This window comes from Aythya marila (genome assembly GCF_965140915.1).
Source record: "Aythya marila genome assembly, chromosome: 5".
Classification (NCBI taxonomy): domain Eukaryota; kingdom Metazoa; phylum Chordata; class Aves; order Anseriformes; family Anatidae; genus Aythya; species Aythya marila.
In genome coordinates, this window is record NC_139046.1 from 9074439 (window position 1) to 9087373 (window position 12935).

A 12935-nucleotide genomic window follows, 5' to 3' on the forward strand; every position below is an offset into this window, starting at 1 on the left:
AGCAGTTAAAATAGCTAAGTTGAAGACATATAATAGAAAATGAATATTAAATATATTTGCTGTTTACTTGAATTAATTTTTGGTTGCCTTTCATATATTTTTTTTTCCACAGATAAGCACTAACACATTCCCAAAGGCAAAGTAGACTTACTTTAATTTATGTAAATGACTTAATGTATCCCCTTTAGGATCTCCCAGTCTTTGTGATGAACTTGTACAGATGTTTGTAATTACCTTAGCGGGACAAGAAAGGGATTTGGCACTGTGAAAGAACCTAATGAGGAGTAATCTATTTTCTGCTAGAAATATTAGGAGTAAAATAAGCTGATAAAAAGTCTTATTAGAAATAATCAAGTTAAAATTCTGATGCTTATTTATGTTAATTAAGCTATTGAAAGAGTCGGTAAAACACTATTAATTAGGAAGCTCCTTTTTCTTTTCTTCTTTTTCCCCTGCCTAATCAGATAGCTCTTCTAAATTGCTACAGGGCTTGTATACAGGAAGGGTTTTTTTTTTTTTTTTAAAACCTAATAAAATACGAATATTACACAAGAAACATCTAATATACTTTGAAAGATAAATAGGTTTATAATAATATAAATCCAAAGATTATACTTTTGAGACTGCGTAGAGAGCTCCATGCTGTTAGGAAGATAAGAGCTTCAGTATAACTTCAAGATAGCTGTAACTTAAATTACTGATACTGTTCAAATAACCTTGTGGGTATATTTAAGAAAAATCTCTGCATGAAATTTCTTCTGGGAAAAATACAAACATCTACCTCTGGTAAATATATGCACGTATCTCAGTGCAACCAAGCAAGGACTGGCTTGCTCATGAAAACAAACTAATTTGCTGGCACCATTTAGGCAAGTCAGGGAATGGAGATTGATTTAATACACCAGCTCAACTCTGATGATCAATTGAAATCAATTAATTTGCAATTAACTTTGAAGTTGTTTTTAGTACTTTGCTATTCTACCTTTTGTTTTATTGGAAAAGCTACTGATATTTGAGGTCTGCCACAGTACATGTTTTTGTTTTTATCTGCCTACTGATGCACAGAAAGTATGTTTCTCGTTAGCCTGGAAAGGTGAGTTGTATTTTGATGGCATGGAATATAGATTTAAAGTTAGATCCCCAAAACGTCTTATTTCTATGTCTTGGGCTGTGTAAGTATTCTCTCTCTCTCTCTTTTTTTTTTTTTTTTTTTTCTTTTCTTCCTCACTTCTAGCATTGCTTTGGGGCTGATACAGGGCTATGTTATCAAGTAAGACTCAACTTTCTTTGTATTTAGAAATTCATTTAGTAGTCATTATTATATTGATGGCAGAGATTTTATTGACTACTTCAGAAAACCTGGTATTTCCTCTTTTGTATTATATTCTCAAATGTTTATTTTTATTTTTTTTCAAGTTGCTTAAAAACAGTATTCTTACAAACATTTAAGGTAACCGCTAAGAGTGACAGCGCAGGAATCAATTTCTGTAGTGTGAGATATCTTAGAGGCAAGAAGATGTGCTTGCAAAATAGTTAGAACTGAACCACAGTTTGTATAACCCAGATGGGAATAGTGCTAATTGCTCAGTTATGCAGTTAAGGCCCTACAGAGTTATTGTTCACTGTCTCCCAATGGGACACGCTTGCTGTGGTTTGGATTCAGGGTCCTGCTTGCATTAAGAGGTTTGTTACGCGGTACCCTTCACTGCTGACTTTTCAACAGATGTGATTTATCCCTGGTATTTACCATTCCTACAAGAATAAAAATAAGAAGTTGAAGAAATCAGAGATCATAATCCTTTATTAAACAAGCGATGTTTATTTATTTTCTTGTTATCATAAGATTTATCCTCTTCCTTTCACCTACATTCCTAGGATTTTCAGAGGTTTTCTGCAGTCTGGATTCAGAGAGGTCTTAGGGGAACAATAGCACTCTGAAAACTATAATCTTCCTTTCGTTTTGACTCTATTATAACAACATAATGTGTTTTGATGTTACTGATATTATTTGCTTATTATTGAAATTATTTATTTTGTTGGGTTTTTCATCAACTGTTTTCAAAGTGTTTCAGGGGATACTATTGCAACTGTTTTATGGGTGGGGAAATTCAGGCACTAATATGGTCATGGCTGCAAAGTCTACGTGCTTGATGCTTGTAGGCTTGATCCTAGTGATGGAATTAACAACAACAAAAAAAGTTCTTTAAGGGAACTGGCTGCACTTTTTGGCAGCTGTCAGGAAGGCAGGAGCGTTGGGATCTGCTGCAGGTGGAACCCGGGCTGGCAGCAGCTGTAGATGACTAAAACTGGGTGAAGATATTATGAAGACCCCTGAGCTGCTCCTTGTGCTCTGTGACAGGGCAGTGAGACACTTCAACCAAGGAAATGTGTGGTGGTGTATATAAATGGTGGGAAAGGTGTGAGAAGATGTATTGTAGGATTAACAGGATTTGGTGGAGAGTAGGGATTAACTTTTCAAAATGAAAAAGAATTTTAGCAGTTGCTTTAATATCAGAAGAGATTATTGTCAGGGCATAATAAATTTAACCTTGAGAGGTTTGCTAGGTTTGGGATAGGGGTCATGGTTCAGAAGACATTACCATGTTAGCTGTCAATAGATCTAGATGCTGTTGTATTGTGGCCTGCACCCAGACCTCTGCAGGTATCTAGACCTTTGCAGGTAGGTGTCACAGAACCTGGCTTGTAGAGGTAAGGGTTTCTCCTTTATCCTCCAAACTTCTGCAAGAAAAGTAGAGCCAATGACAGTAACTGAATGGACAAAAATCTTTCTTTTGTTCTCTTTGGACTCTTTCCAATTATGCTGGTATTTTAGAGAAACAAACCCTTTGTTCCATACTGTCTGGGATTCAGTATAGCTTGTGAACTGCTGATACAGTGAATGTAATGCTATTTTGGAGGTATATCATTCCAAGCATTATCACACTGTTTCACCAAGGAGGATTAAAGTACAGACCACCTGAAAGGGTTTCTAGACGACTCCTCTTCCTCCTCTCTTTTCCTGAAGTACTGTATTTCTCATATCTAGTTCTTGCTAAACCAATAATTTTACAAATTTCTTTTTTGGGGCTACACTGAACATCATTTGTCAATGCTCTCATTCAAAGGACTATCACTACCACCACTGTAGACCAAATCAGCTCTGGTTTTTAATAGTTGAGCAATGAAAACATTGAAGAATGGAGGTTACAAAATATTGCAAAGTGTATAAGAAAGGTTGGTTGACCTTACAGAATAGCTCTCAAAAATCATTCTATAATGGGCTTCATTTAGATTACAAAATAGACTTGTGGGTTCCAAATGATCACAGCAGCAGCAGATGTAGCAAGTCTGTTGCTCTTTTTGCTTTTGCAGCTCCTCCTTTGGGCAAAATCTTTCTGTCTATTCTCCATCTATTCTGACTGCTGGATTTGGTAATTACTTGTCGCCAACTCATGGCAGATTATGTACTATGAAGCTGCTTAAGTACTGAACAAACACATCAGGTTCTGCATGCCGAGAACTAGGCAAACCAACTCTAACAGTGATGTGGGTGTCATCAGCAGACTGTTGATGCTAGGAAAGAACCTGCTTTGACAGGCTGGGAATCTATCTAAACTGACTTGATAGGAGCTGACTGTCACAGACTGATCCTTCATGACTTTGAGCAATGTATGCCGAGTCTGCTTAAGGTCTCTATTAGGGAAGAGCAGAGGTCCTGCTAATTCCTACTGACACCTGGCTATGTGTGAGTTGTCACACTGAATTCCTGCAGAAGTCATTCATGCCACAGCAAAGCTAGTGTTAGAGAGTCCTTAATGTGAATTAAGTGCTGGTTCAGCATGGATGACAGTGAGTTGTACTTACAGTGCTGAATATGCTGATTAACTTGCAGTGATCAAATTCTCCACAGGCATTTAAAGTCTGGTACCTGCTCTACATTAAATAGTTGGAAATCATTTTATTTGCACTCACATTATCGTTTGCAGGATTTGCAGTGGCATAGATATTCTGCAAGATTGTCACTATATCATAATTAGAAATAATCACTAATAAGAAGGGACCTAGATTTGACCTATCACTATCACTGCCCAGTTTTTAACCCTCTGTAACCAAGTTTCTAAACATTGTAAAGCTCTTTTTCATATCCTGCCCATACCTTAGTCATGGGGTGAGTAAAAAAACATGGTTCATGATGGAGTTTGTTCATGATTGTATTCATTTTTGGATGCATTAGGTGAACATAACCCCATGATTAACATGTTCACTCATATGTCATGGTTGTTACTACTACCACATATACAGATAGGGTGCTGGCTTTTATTATCAGAAAGCTTCTATATTGAACTTTGTATGTTGGACGAATTCTGGTGAATGATAAGCTCCTCCCACCCCCATAGAAGAAAAGAGACTTGTCAAGTACTTTGACTTCTTTTATTCTAAATTTTGAAATATTTTCAGTATTGAAATTAAAAAACAATCAAACCCTGAAGTTCCATCCCCTTTAACATATCCAAATTCTGACGCGAAGTACTTAGAAAAAACTTCTGCTGATTTCTTCCATAGCTTCATTTTCATCATGTAGCCAATGCCTATTTAAGGAATATGCAGTTATTTGACAGCTAGAAACCACAAGTTTCTAGAATGGTAAAACATTCACAGGCTGGTTTAGATAATGGACTCTGTCCAGTTGCTGCAATATACCATACAAATTCTTTTTTTGAGATCCAAACTTACCGTTGGCTTAAATGAGCACAGACCTGTTGAAATGGCTGCAAAAGTAAATGCTTTTATCAGCATTTAATTTGGCCTTGCAAACACTGAGAAAAATCGTCAGGACCAAGAACTCTATTTAAAAGTCACAACTGGAACAAAACTGCAAGTGCCAATCAAACATCTTTCTTTGACCTGTTCTGACTCCATCCCCCTGTTCTTGTTAAATAATCACTGTAATGGTAACAGAGCTGCTCTGCAGTAATACATTATAAATGCTGCACTTTGTCCTGTTTTTATTGGGATCTGATTGTGTAGATAATTTTATATAATTTTCACGGATGACTACAGAACAAAGAACAAGCAGTGGCTCAAAATAACCAATTTCTCTGTAAAATCTTGAGGAGAGTGGAAAGGTAATGCCAAATGTCCTCTCCTTGAAGGTCCTCTTTTGAATGCTCTCTCTTTCTATTCAGAGCAATAAAAACTCTGTGTGATACGTTTTTCTCTCTGGGTGGAAATGGGGGTAGCTGAAAGACCCAGATGAAGAAGTGGATGAATACTGCAGTATCTGAAGAAATAAGCCTGCCAGGGGTATCAGCAGATAATGTTCCCTAAGTAACACCAAGAAAGCTTGTTTGCTCCCAAATCCTGAATATCAGTGATTTTTTTTTTTCCCCTATTGATAAAACAACAAGGTGGGGGCTGGAGGAGGCTGGCTGCTCACTGCCAGCCTGGGCTGCAGGCTCCTGCTGGAAACTTGGAGGTTGCAAAGGTGCTTGAGAAAATCTTTGATACTCAGATTTTTGTAGGCTGGGGTCTAATCTGAGAGCAGAGAAATTGGATTAATGAGAGCAAGAAAGACTGACATGGGTGACATGCTCTGAGACTAGAAGGGGGAGGAAGGGAAGAGAGAACTGTAAATGTGACAGTCACGCAAGTTATAGCTGGGGCGGGTTAGCCAGTTTTGCAGGAAAGGGTGGAGGAGTTCAGCCTGCTTCTGCCAGCCGCGAACCGGATTTGAGCTGCAACACGGTTGTGCTGCTCCATGGGGCTTCCTGACCTGAGTCTGCCCATGCATCTACTCTAAATTCACCTTTGCTTTTGTTAACTGTTTTCCAGTAACAATGCTTAGATTAAAATAAACAAGTGATTTAATTCTTGGCGTAACTTCTAAATTAGTCCAGCAAAGTGTTCAGTATTACAAGGATGTTACAAGTCCTATTCAGCAAAGCATAATAAGCTTTAGCCTGAACATTAGTCTAAACACAGTGGTTACCATACAAAGGCATAGTTCTTAAATGTAACAATCTCTTCCACTTGATTCATGTTTCAGCACGCTATCACATCATAAATTCAATAAACATCGATAATTTTAAATCGACAGCTATGTACAAAACTATGATACAATGTTATTACAAAACTTAAGAAATAAAGCTCTGACTCTTTAAAACACAATACTGCACATTCCCAGTTTCAAAGCAAAAGTAACATGAACGCACATGTTCTGCAGCTCGAATGCGAAGGCTTCTGAGTGCAAGCAGCTGACAACAGTATTAAAACCTGGAGATTTACTAAATAAGCTTAAAATACATCTAACCAAGCACCCTGAAAAAACTCTTTCTGTTGCTTTAATAACAGGAGCTTGGGCCCTGATTCTCCGAAAATTTATGCACGTACCTGTGTGTGTGAGAAGACTACTGCAAGGCTACAGATGTGCTTCAACTTCATTGCACATAAGCACTATCTGGGAGCCAGACACTGTTTATATGGACGTTTACTAAAATGCATTTTTCGTTTTGTTCCTATAACTGATTTTCCTTGCTTTAAATGATTGAGAGTGCAAATGCATATGTCTGATCTGGGTTTTGGATCTAGTCGAATATAAATTGACAGTAGGCAATGAGAAGGGGGAGTAACACGCTTCTCCCTGTGAGGGTACTGCCACTGCTGAATTTATACCCTTCATTTAGTCGAGGCACTGCTATTTTTAAAATTCCTCCGAGGGCTGAACGATGCAGTCCTTTCTTGGGCCACACTCAGCTGGCACATCAAGAAGAGTTTGGCCTAAGAGCAGGCAGGGGAATTTGGCTTTGGGGATGGAGGCCGAGAGACCCGTGCCTTCCCCACCGCCGCGCATCGACCAGGCCCGTGTCCCTGCAGGTGCCAGGGCGCAGCGCAGGTCGTGTAAGGCACGGGCTGAATGTGCTGATGTCTCCGGGGCAGCTTGTTGGGTCTTCGGGCAAAGGGTGGAAGGCAGCTTGAGGGGGAGCATGACATCTGGTCAGGGCAGAGGTGGCTGTGGGAGGCGTTTCAGTGACACAGAGCCTGGCTTCTGAACGGCTGGCAGTGCTCTGGGGACGAGCTAGCACGTGTCCAGGCCTCCGTTATTTCTTCTGCCTTGCTGTGACGCCTGCAGGAGGAGGGGAAGATGAGAAATGTTTGCAACTTGAAAATGAGAGAGATCTAGGGAAACTGTTTTCATGTCCCTTGGATAACTTAAACTGGTCATGCTAAAACTTTATGTACATGATAAAAGCCTCTCTTATATTTCTAGAACTGGCACTGATGTTCAAGGATCTGGGCAACTCTGCTTTTAAGCTAGGTGCTAGTTTGGTCCAGCAATGTGAGTTTTGTGTTTTCCAAGCAGGATAGTAGATACACTACTAGATATTAAACTGTTGAACTAATAAATCTGGGGACTCACCTTGTTTTGTCCAAAAGACATTTTGTCCAGTACTTTAGTCCTGGGCCCCACTGTCAAACTGTTGTGAAATGAAGTCTGTGTGTGGCATTTCATGCAGATGAAGGATCTCCCAGCTTGTGTGAGGGGTGCTAATGGGGAGCAGAGCTGGGTCCTGGCCATGAGGAGGGGGACTCAGAGGGTGTGAACGTAATTTTTGTCAGAGCATGATGCAGCAACATCCATATCCTGTGTCTTTGCTCCCTGACCTGTGGGCAGGCTCCCATTTGATCAGAGGTGTTTCTTGAGGGAGTTTGGATGGTCAGAAGGACAGAGCTGTGTGCTGTCATTTTTAAGCACCTGTCCCACTCAAGAACTGAAGAATTTTTAATGACAAACATGAAGGAAAATATCATACAGGAAAACAACTATTAGTTTAATTATACTATTCTGGTTCCATACAGGGAAACTCAAATGGCTCCAAGTCCAGGCCTTTGACTGTCCTCTGACTGTCAGTTTTTGTAAAATGTTCCTTTTTCAAATTCTTTTTCAAATGTGGTTGGAAATGAGTTCAGATGTTACCAGTACACACACAAACACAGGGTGACCACCAGTACCTTGATCCCATGGGAAATGGGCTAAACTATTTCCTTCAGGAATATGGAGATAGCATGAGATGCCACTCTTTGGCTGTGAAAGCTGACATTTAAAGAGTAATGATGGTAATACAGAAACTGCTGTATAACAAGTTATAGTCAAAAGGCAAGAGCTGAATAGCTGATTACAGCTGTCCTTTTACAGCTCTGAAGTATTACTTCATAGAGTCACAGGCTGTTCCTGGTAGGCCCTTTCTCTGATGTTACAGAAGCTGTGAAGATTTAGGGAAAAAGGAGACTGAGTCTTGATCACTACAACTGGATCTACACAAGAAGGAAGATTCCTGCAGCTTCACTTCAACCCGGCAAGTTCCAGCTCCAGCAAGTCAGCCAGAGAAATATCCTGTACCAAGAGAACTGGTGCTGTGACCTGAACAGACTGTGTGTTTGGGCCAAGAGATCAAAGGTGATCTGAACAAAGATAGGCAGGGTTAAAAATCAGGTGATCACCCTGGGAAAAAATATTTAATTTCTTTTCCTGGGTTTCCCTATCACTTGATGGGGAGCACTTCAGGTTTGCTGAGGCTGTCATATCAAGAGGCACAGACTTAAGTTGCATTTGGGGGAGGACACACTGCAGCTGGAGACTAAGAGAAGCAAATGGATTTTGTTTCTGATAACCTTGCCAAATGACATAACAATGGGAGGAGGGGAAAAGGGAAATTACAGGTTTTAAGGTGCTGCTTGCTACTGCCTTTGCAGCAGCAAGCACTTGCGGTTGCTGTTGGCCTTTTGAGGAAGTACTTGAACAGTTGCCTGACTTGGTCACTTCCTAAAGGTGCTGGTTTTCCATGCCTTCCTCTATATTGCTTTCCTACATCTTCAAAGGAGACTACAAAGCTGTCTGCATATCCTTTTTTTTTTTTTTTTTTTTTTTAATATGACTTTTTTAAGCCTGTGTGCTGGAGTACCTGTGTTTAAAACATACATAATCTGAGTTACACAGCTCCTGTTTTCAGCTGCCCTCCCTGTGCAGCAAAACCAGTGGTCCTCTTGTGTTTCTTACCCAAGCCTCACTGCTACTATTTCTTGCTCTTGCTGTAAATCTTCATTAGGACTCTTAAACTTACAGTGCTACTTCCCTTTTGCCCTTGATATAATCCAGTGGTGCAGTACAGAAGGGGACAAGAGGAGTGGGCAGGAATAGTCAGGAGTGTAACTACACCAATATATGTCTCATTTTCTCTTGTTTGCAGCGATGCTTCAGGTGCAGAAACAAAAGTAACCATATGTGGAAATCCCGCAGAGCTTCCTCTGTTCCATGCCCCTGGGGCCTTGGGCTGGGCAGGAGCAGGGCTCCCAGCCCCCCAGGCACAGGGGATGCTGAAGAATAAACATATTTCTTTCAAGAAATGAGAGAGTGAGATTTGGCATCATTGATTCAGTTTATAAGAGACACTCATCAGCACGGAAATGACAACAAGTAACTATGCAATTTCAGTACAAGGCATGTTTTGACTGCTCCTTTTTCTGGCATTTCTTTCTACCTGCTATAAAAACAGGCAAACTTTCACAAATGAAAATCTCAGTCTGAAGTTTTCTTATGATGAGCAACTATGCTGACAGTATCAGTGAAAGATGCAGGGAACTTGGTTTGCATTTTTGTTAGAAATAGGGTTTACCTGTGTTACTTTTTTTGTTTTAGTGACAAAAGCCAAATTATCTCCTCCCAGAAAGATGCATGAATGCACACGAGAAGTATGCATGGTCTGTTTGCTCCAATGCACTACTTCATGTGCAGTATCATGAGGAATTTAACTTGGCTTTGAGTTGGAGCTGGTATCTTGTTCCAATGAGAATTTTTCCCTGGGTTCAGTGTTTTATTCTTTTCTGGAGGCCTGTATGTACATGGTGCTATATAAAGTGGCTACCTACAAGCAACCTAAATGTTGTTCTTTGCAGAAGGTATGTACTGAAATTGCATTTTTACTATTTTTGAGAAAATTACGGGATCAAAGCAAGGACTGTTTATCACATGAAGCTAGATTTACTTGGTTAGAATACTGACTTTTAATTATCTGCAGGGAAAGGTGGATTGGCTGCTGTTGACACAGAGGACAGACATGTGGGATGTGACCCTGTGTTGTGGGGAGATCAGCACTGACTCCACTCAACACAAGATCAACACCCTGAAGAGTAAAAATCAGAGTAGCAAATTTATTTTAAATGTATTTGTGATTAGACACAAAGACAAAAAGCTTAGCTGATATGCTGAATACTGATTAGGTCTGTAAAGTCCCAATGCTAGGGTTAGTTCACAGAAAAACGCCTTTGCGAGTTTACATACCTCATTGTACCACACAACCTAGTTTTGTTTTATTATCTCCAGTATCAGTCTCAACCTCTGCTTTTAAACAAAAGAGACACACTAAATATATCTGATCATAGCAAGGCAAATGAAAACATTGTCTAGTAGCAGAGAGGTTCCTAGGATGCCATCTCTAGATTCCTATGGCTTTTGTGGGGGATTAATGTCTTAAGCTAGAAATACTCATTACAGACACTACGAAAGCATGGTGATGGCTGGGAGCTCCCTTTGCTGCAGCTCCTCCTGCTGCCTCCTGGGAGACAAGTTTGGAAACCACTGTGCTGGGAAAACACTTCTGTTTCATGCCTTGTTCTTAGCTAGGGGACAGTGGCATGTTAGAAACATAAATAATTAAAGCCCCAGGTCACACTGTCACTAAAAGGGTAAGTTCCTCTGCAGTAGATGGTCAGCCCTCCCTGCCTCTCTCAGCAGTGGGTATTCAAACTCTTCTTTTGCCTCCACTTTCCTTAAAAGCAAAAATATTCAACACTGATAAAGAGAAGCTTTGACCACTGTCCTGTCCATCTGCTTGACCCCGAGATCTAGCAGAAAACAAGCTTTGGACAACATATTGTATCTTTCTGAAGGCTGACAGACCCGAGTGTCTTCCCTATGAGGTGCCTCTAATTTGGGATTCAAGTATTCACCCAAAGGTGGCTCCAGCTCTGTACGTCTGAGGGACTTGGATCGATGGAGCCAACTCAAGTACACCTGGGGTAGGTTTTCAAGTTACTGCAGGCAAAGTGCTCTTGTGAGAAGGCTTAGGAGAGAAAAAAAGCCACCACAGCAGTGCTGTTGTTGTTGGCTTTATGCATTTATAAGTAGTTGAGCGGGAGTGATCACTGATTAAGTACCCAGTATTAACTGCTCTTAATCACAGCTCTGGAGTCTAATGGAGCTCTTGTTTGCACATAACCGTGCCTTGTAGCTGTCTTTAGTACACTTGACAGATGTGCTTATTGCCATCTTTACTGCATATGTGTAATGGGCTTTTTAATTATTGATTCATCATTACCCCTTTATAAAGTGCTTATAAATGTCAAGAGAATGAACAATGCTCATGTTTTTCTTTTTACATCTTTTTTCAGGTTAATAAAAATAACAGCTCTATTAAAAATAGGGACAAGGGACCTCCTATGGACAGCATCAGACCTTGGATGGGGGAGGAACAGATCTATACAAATATACTAGTAAGCCCCCCGCCCCCCATCCCATTCCCCCAATTTAACTCAATCCCCAAGTGCCATATAGCCTACCTGAGTAGCTTTTGCTGTGTCTTTTCTTCCTCCGTTTTCCGGATGTCCTCTGCTTTTCCCTGTCTGTGTGACTTTGCCCTGGGGGCAGTGTTGCTGAACAAGAGGAGTCGGTGGCTGGCTCCTCCGAGAAGGACTTCTCTTGGGAGGTGTCCAACAGTGAGTCTGTACCAGGGTCTTCGTTCTCCTTTGCCATCTCTTTTGACTCTGCCTGGTGAGCCTTGTCACAGGGAGCAGATGGAGGCTCGACCCCGTCCTGGCTCAGCTGGGTGTCCTGCTCCTGTGCCAGCCTGCAGCTCTCCAAGCCATTCCCTGGGCGTTCATTGTCCTGCTCCTCTGAGACAGACCCATTGAGCTGCTCTCTCAGAGTAGCACCTGAAATGCCGTTCACAAACTTTATCCCAGCACCTATGTTAGTGGAAGAGAAGGCAATGGAGCTGCTCTTTGTGCTTGGCTGGAGGTTTGCCATCTCTGCACCTTGCTCAGGCTGACTGGTCCCATCAGCTTCCACCAGGTGGCCTTCTGTCCGGGACCCTGGTGGCAAATTTACTCCAGTGTTGTTTTCAGGTAATGCCTGGTTTAGAGCTGAGGCATCTGTAACATCTTTACCCATCTCTGGGAGAGCCATGTTTGAGGTGGGGGTGCTTTCTGAGGGATGACCATCACTGTTTTGCTTGGCCTTATCATCGATCTGCATTCCTCCTGCTTGTGGATCCTTAATGCTCTTCCCTTTAAACAAAAAGCATGAGATCAGCCACACATGCAGAACTGTAGCTGAGATCAGCCAAGGTGTTTCTGGCACTGGGGGAGGCTACAAGCTCACAGCTGCCTGTAGAGGGTGCACTGCCCCTAAAGTAGCCATACATAGCCAGAACCAGTTTGTCCTACAGCCAAGGATAAGCTGCTTCTTTTGACCTCCCTTCCATAAAACCATGGCCTGTCTCCTAAAAAACACCCGAAAGACTTGGGTACTTCTGCAGATAGGTCATTCTAGTCCTATTTTAAGGGCTGCTTTAGACTTCCAAATGTCGACTGAGACGGGGTTCGCCAGTCTCTAAGGCAGTGACAAGTTGTGCTAATGAGACTTGGTGGCACGGGGGGGCACTCGTGTGGAGGTGACACCAATGCCCCAGCAGCATGGCACTGTGGCTGAGCCATGGGTTGTGACTCTCAGAGGGTTTATCAGTGCAGGCACAAGGCCATGCTGTCCTGAATCGCTGCTGATTCAGGGGCAGAGTTTCAGGGCGATCTCCTCCTCTTCCCCACAGCACTGGCTGTAGAGCCTCCTTAAATAAGATACCTCAAATGCTGGAAAGCTTCTCACT

The 12935-nt window shown here is 41.5% G+C and overlaps 1 protein-coding gene across 6 annotated transcripts in view; it reads right to left on the reverse strand.

Moving 5' to 3' along the window:
- Positions 1-4363: 4363 nt before the first annotated feature.
- The window catches only part of INF2 (inverted formin 2), a 40018-nt gene continuing 31446 nt past the window's right edge, over positions 4364-12935 (reverse strand). For 3 of the 6 annotated variants that reach the window (XM_082762030.1, XM_082762032.1, XM_082762031.1), the window contains exons 21-23: positions 11614-12339; positions 10337-10396; positions 4365-7123 (exon numbers count right to left, since the gene is read on the reverse strand). In XM_082762030.1, coding sequence (XP_082618156.1) covers positions 10338-10396; positions 11614-12339 — 785 coding nt within the window. In that variant the 3' untranslated portion in view covers positions 4365-7123; position 10337. Of the gene's footprint in view, positions 7124-10336; positions 10397-11613; positions 12340-12935 lie in introns of all 6 variants that reach the window. The other 3 variants (XM_082762035.1, XM_082762033.1, XM_082762034.1) reach the window with 3 other exon arrangements.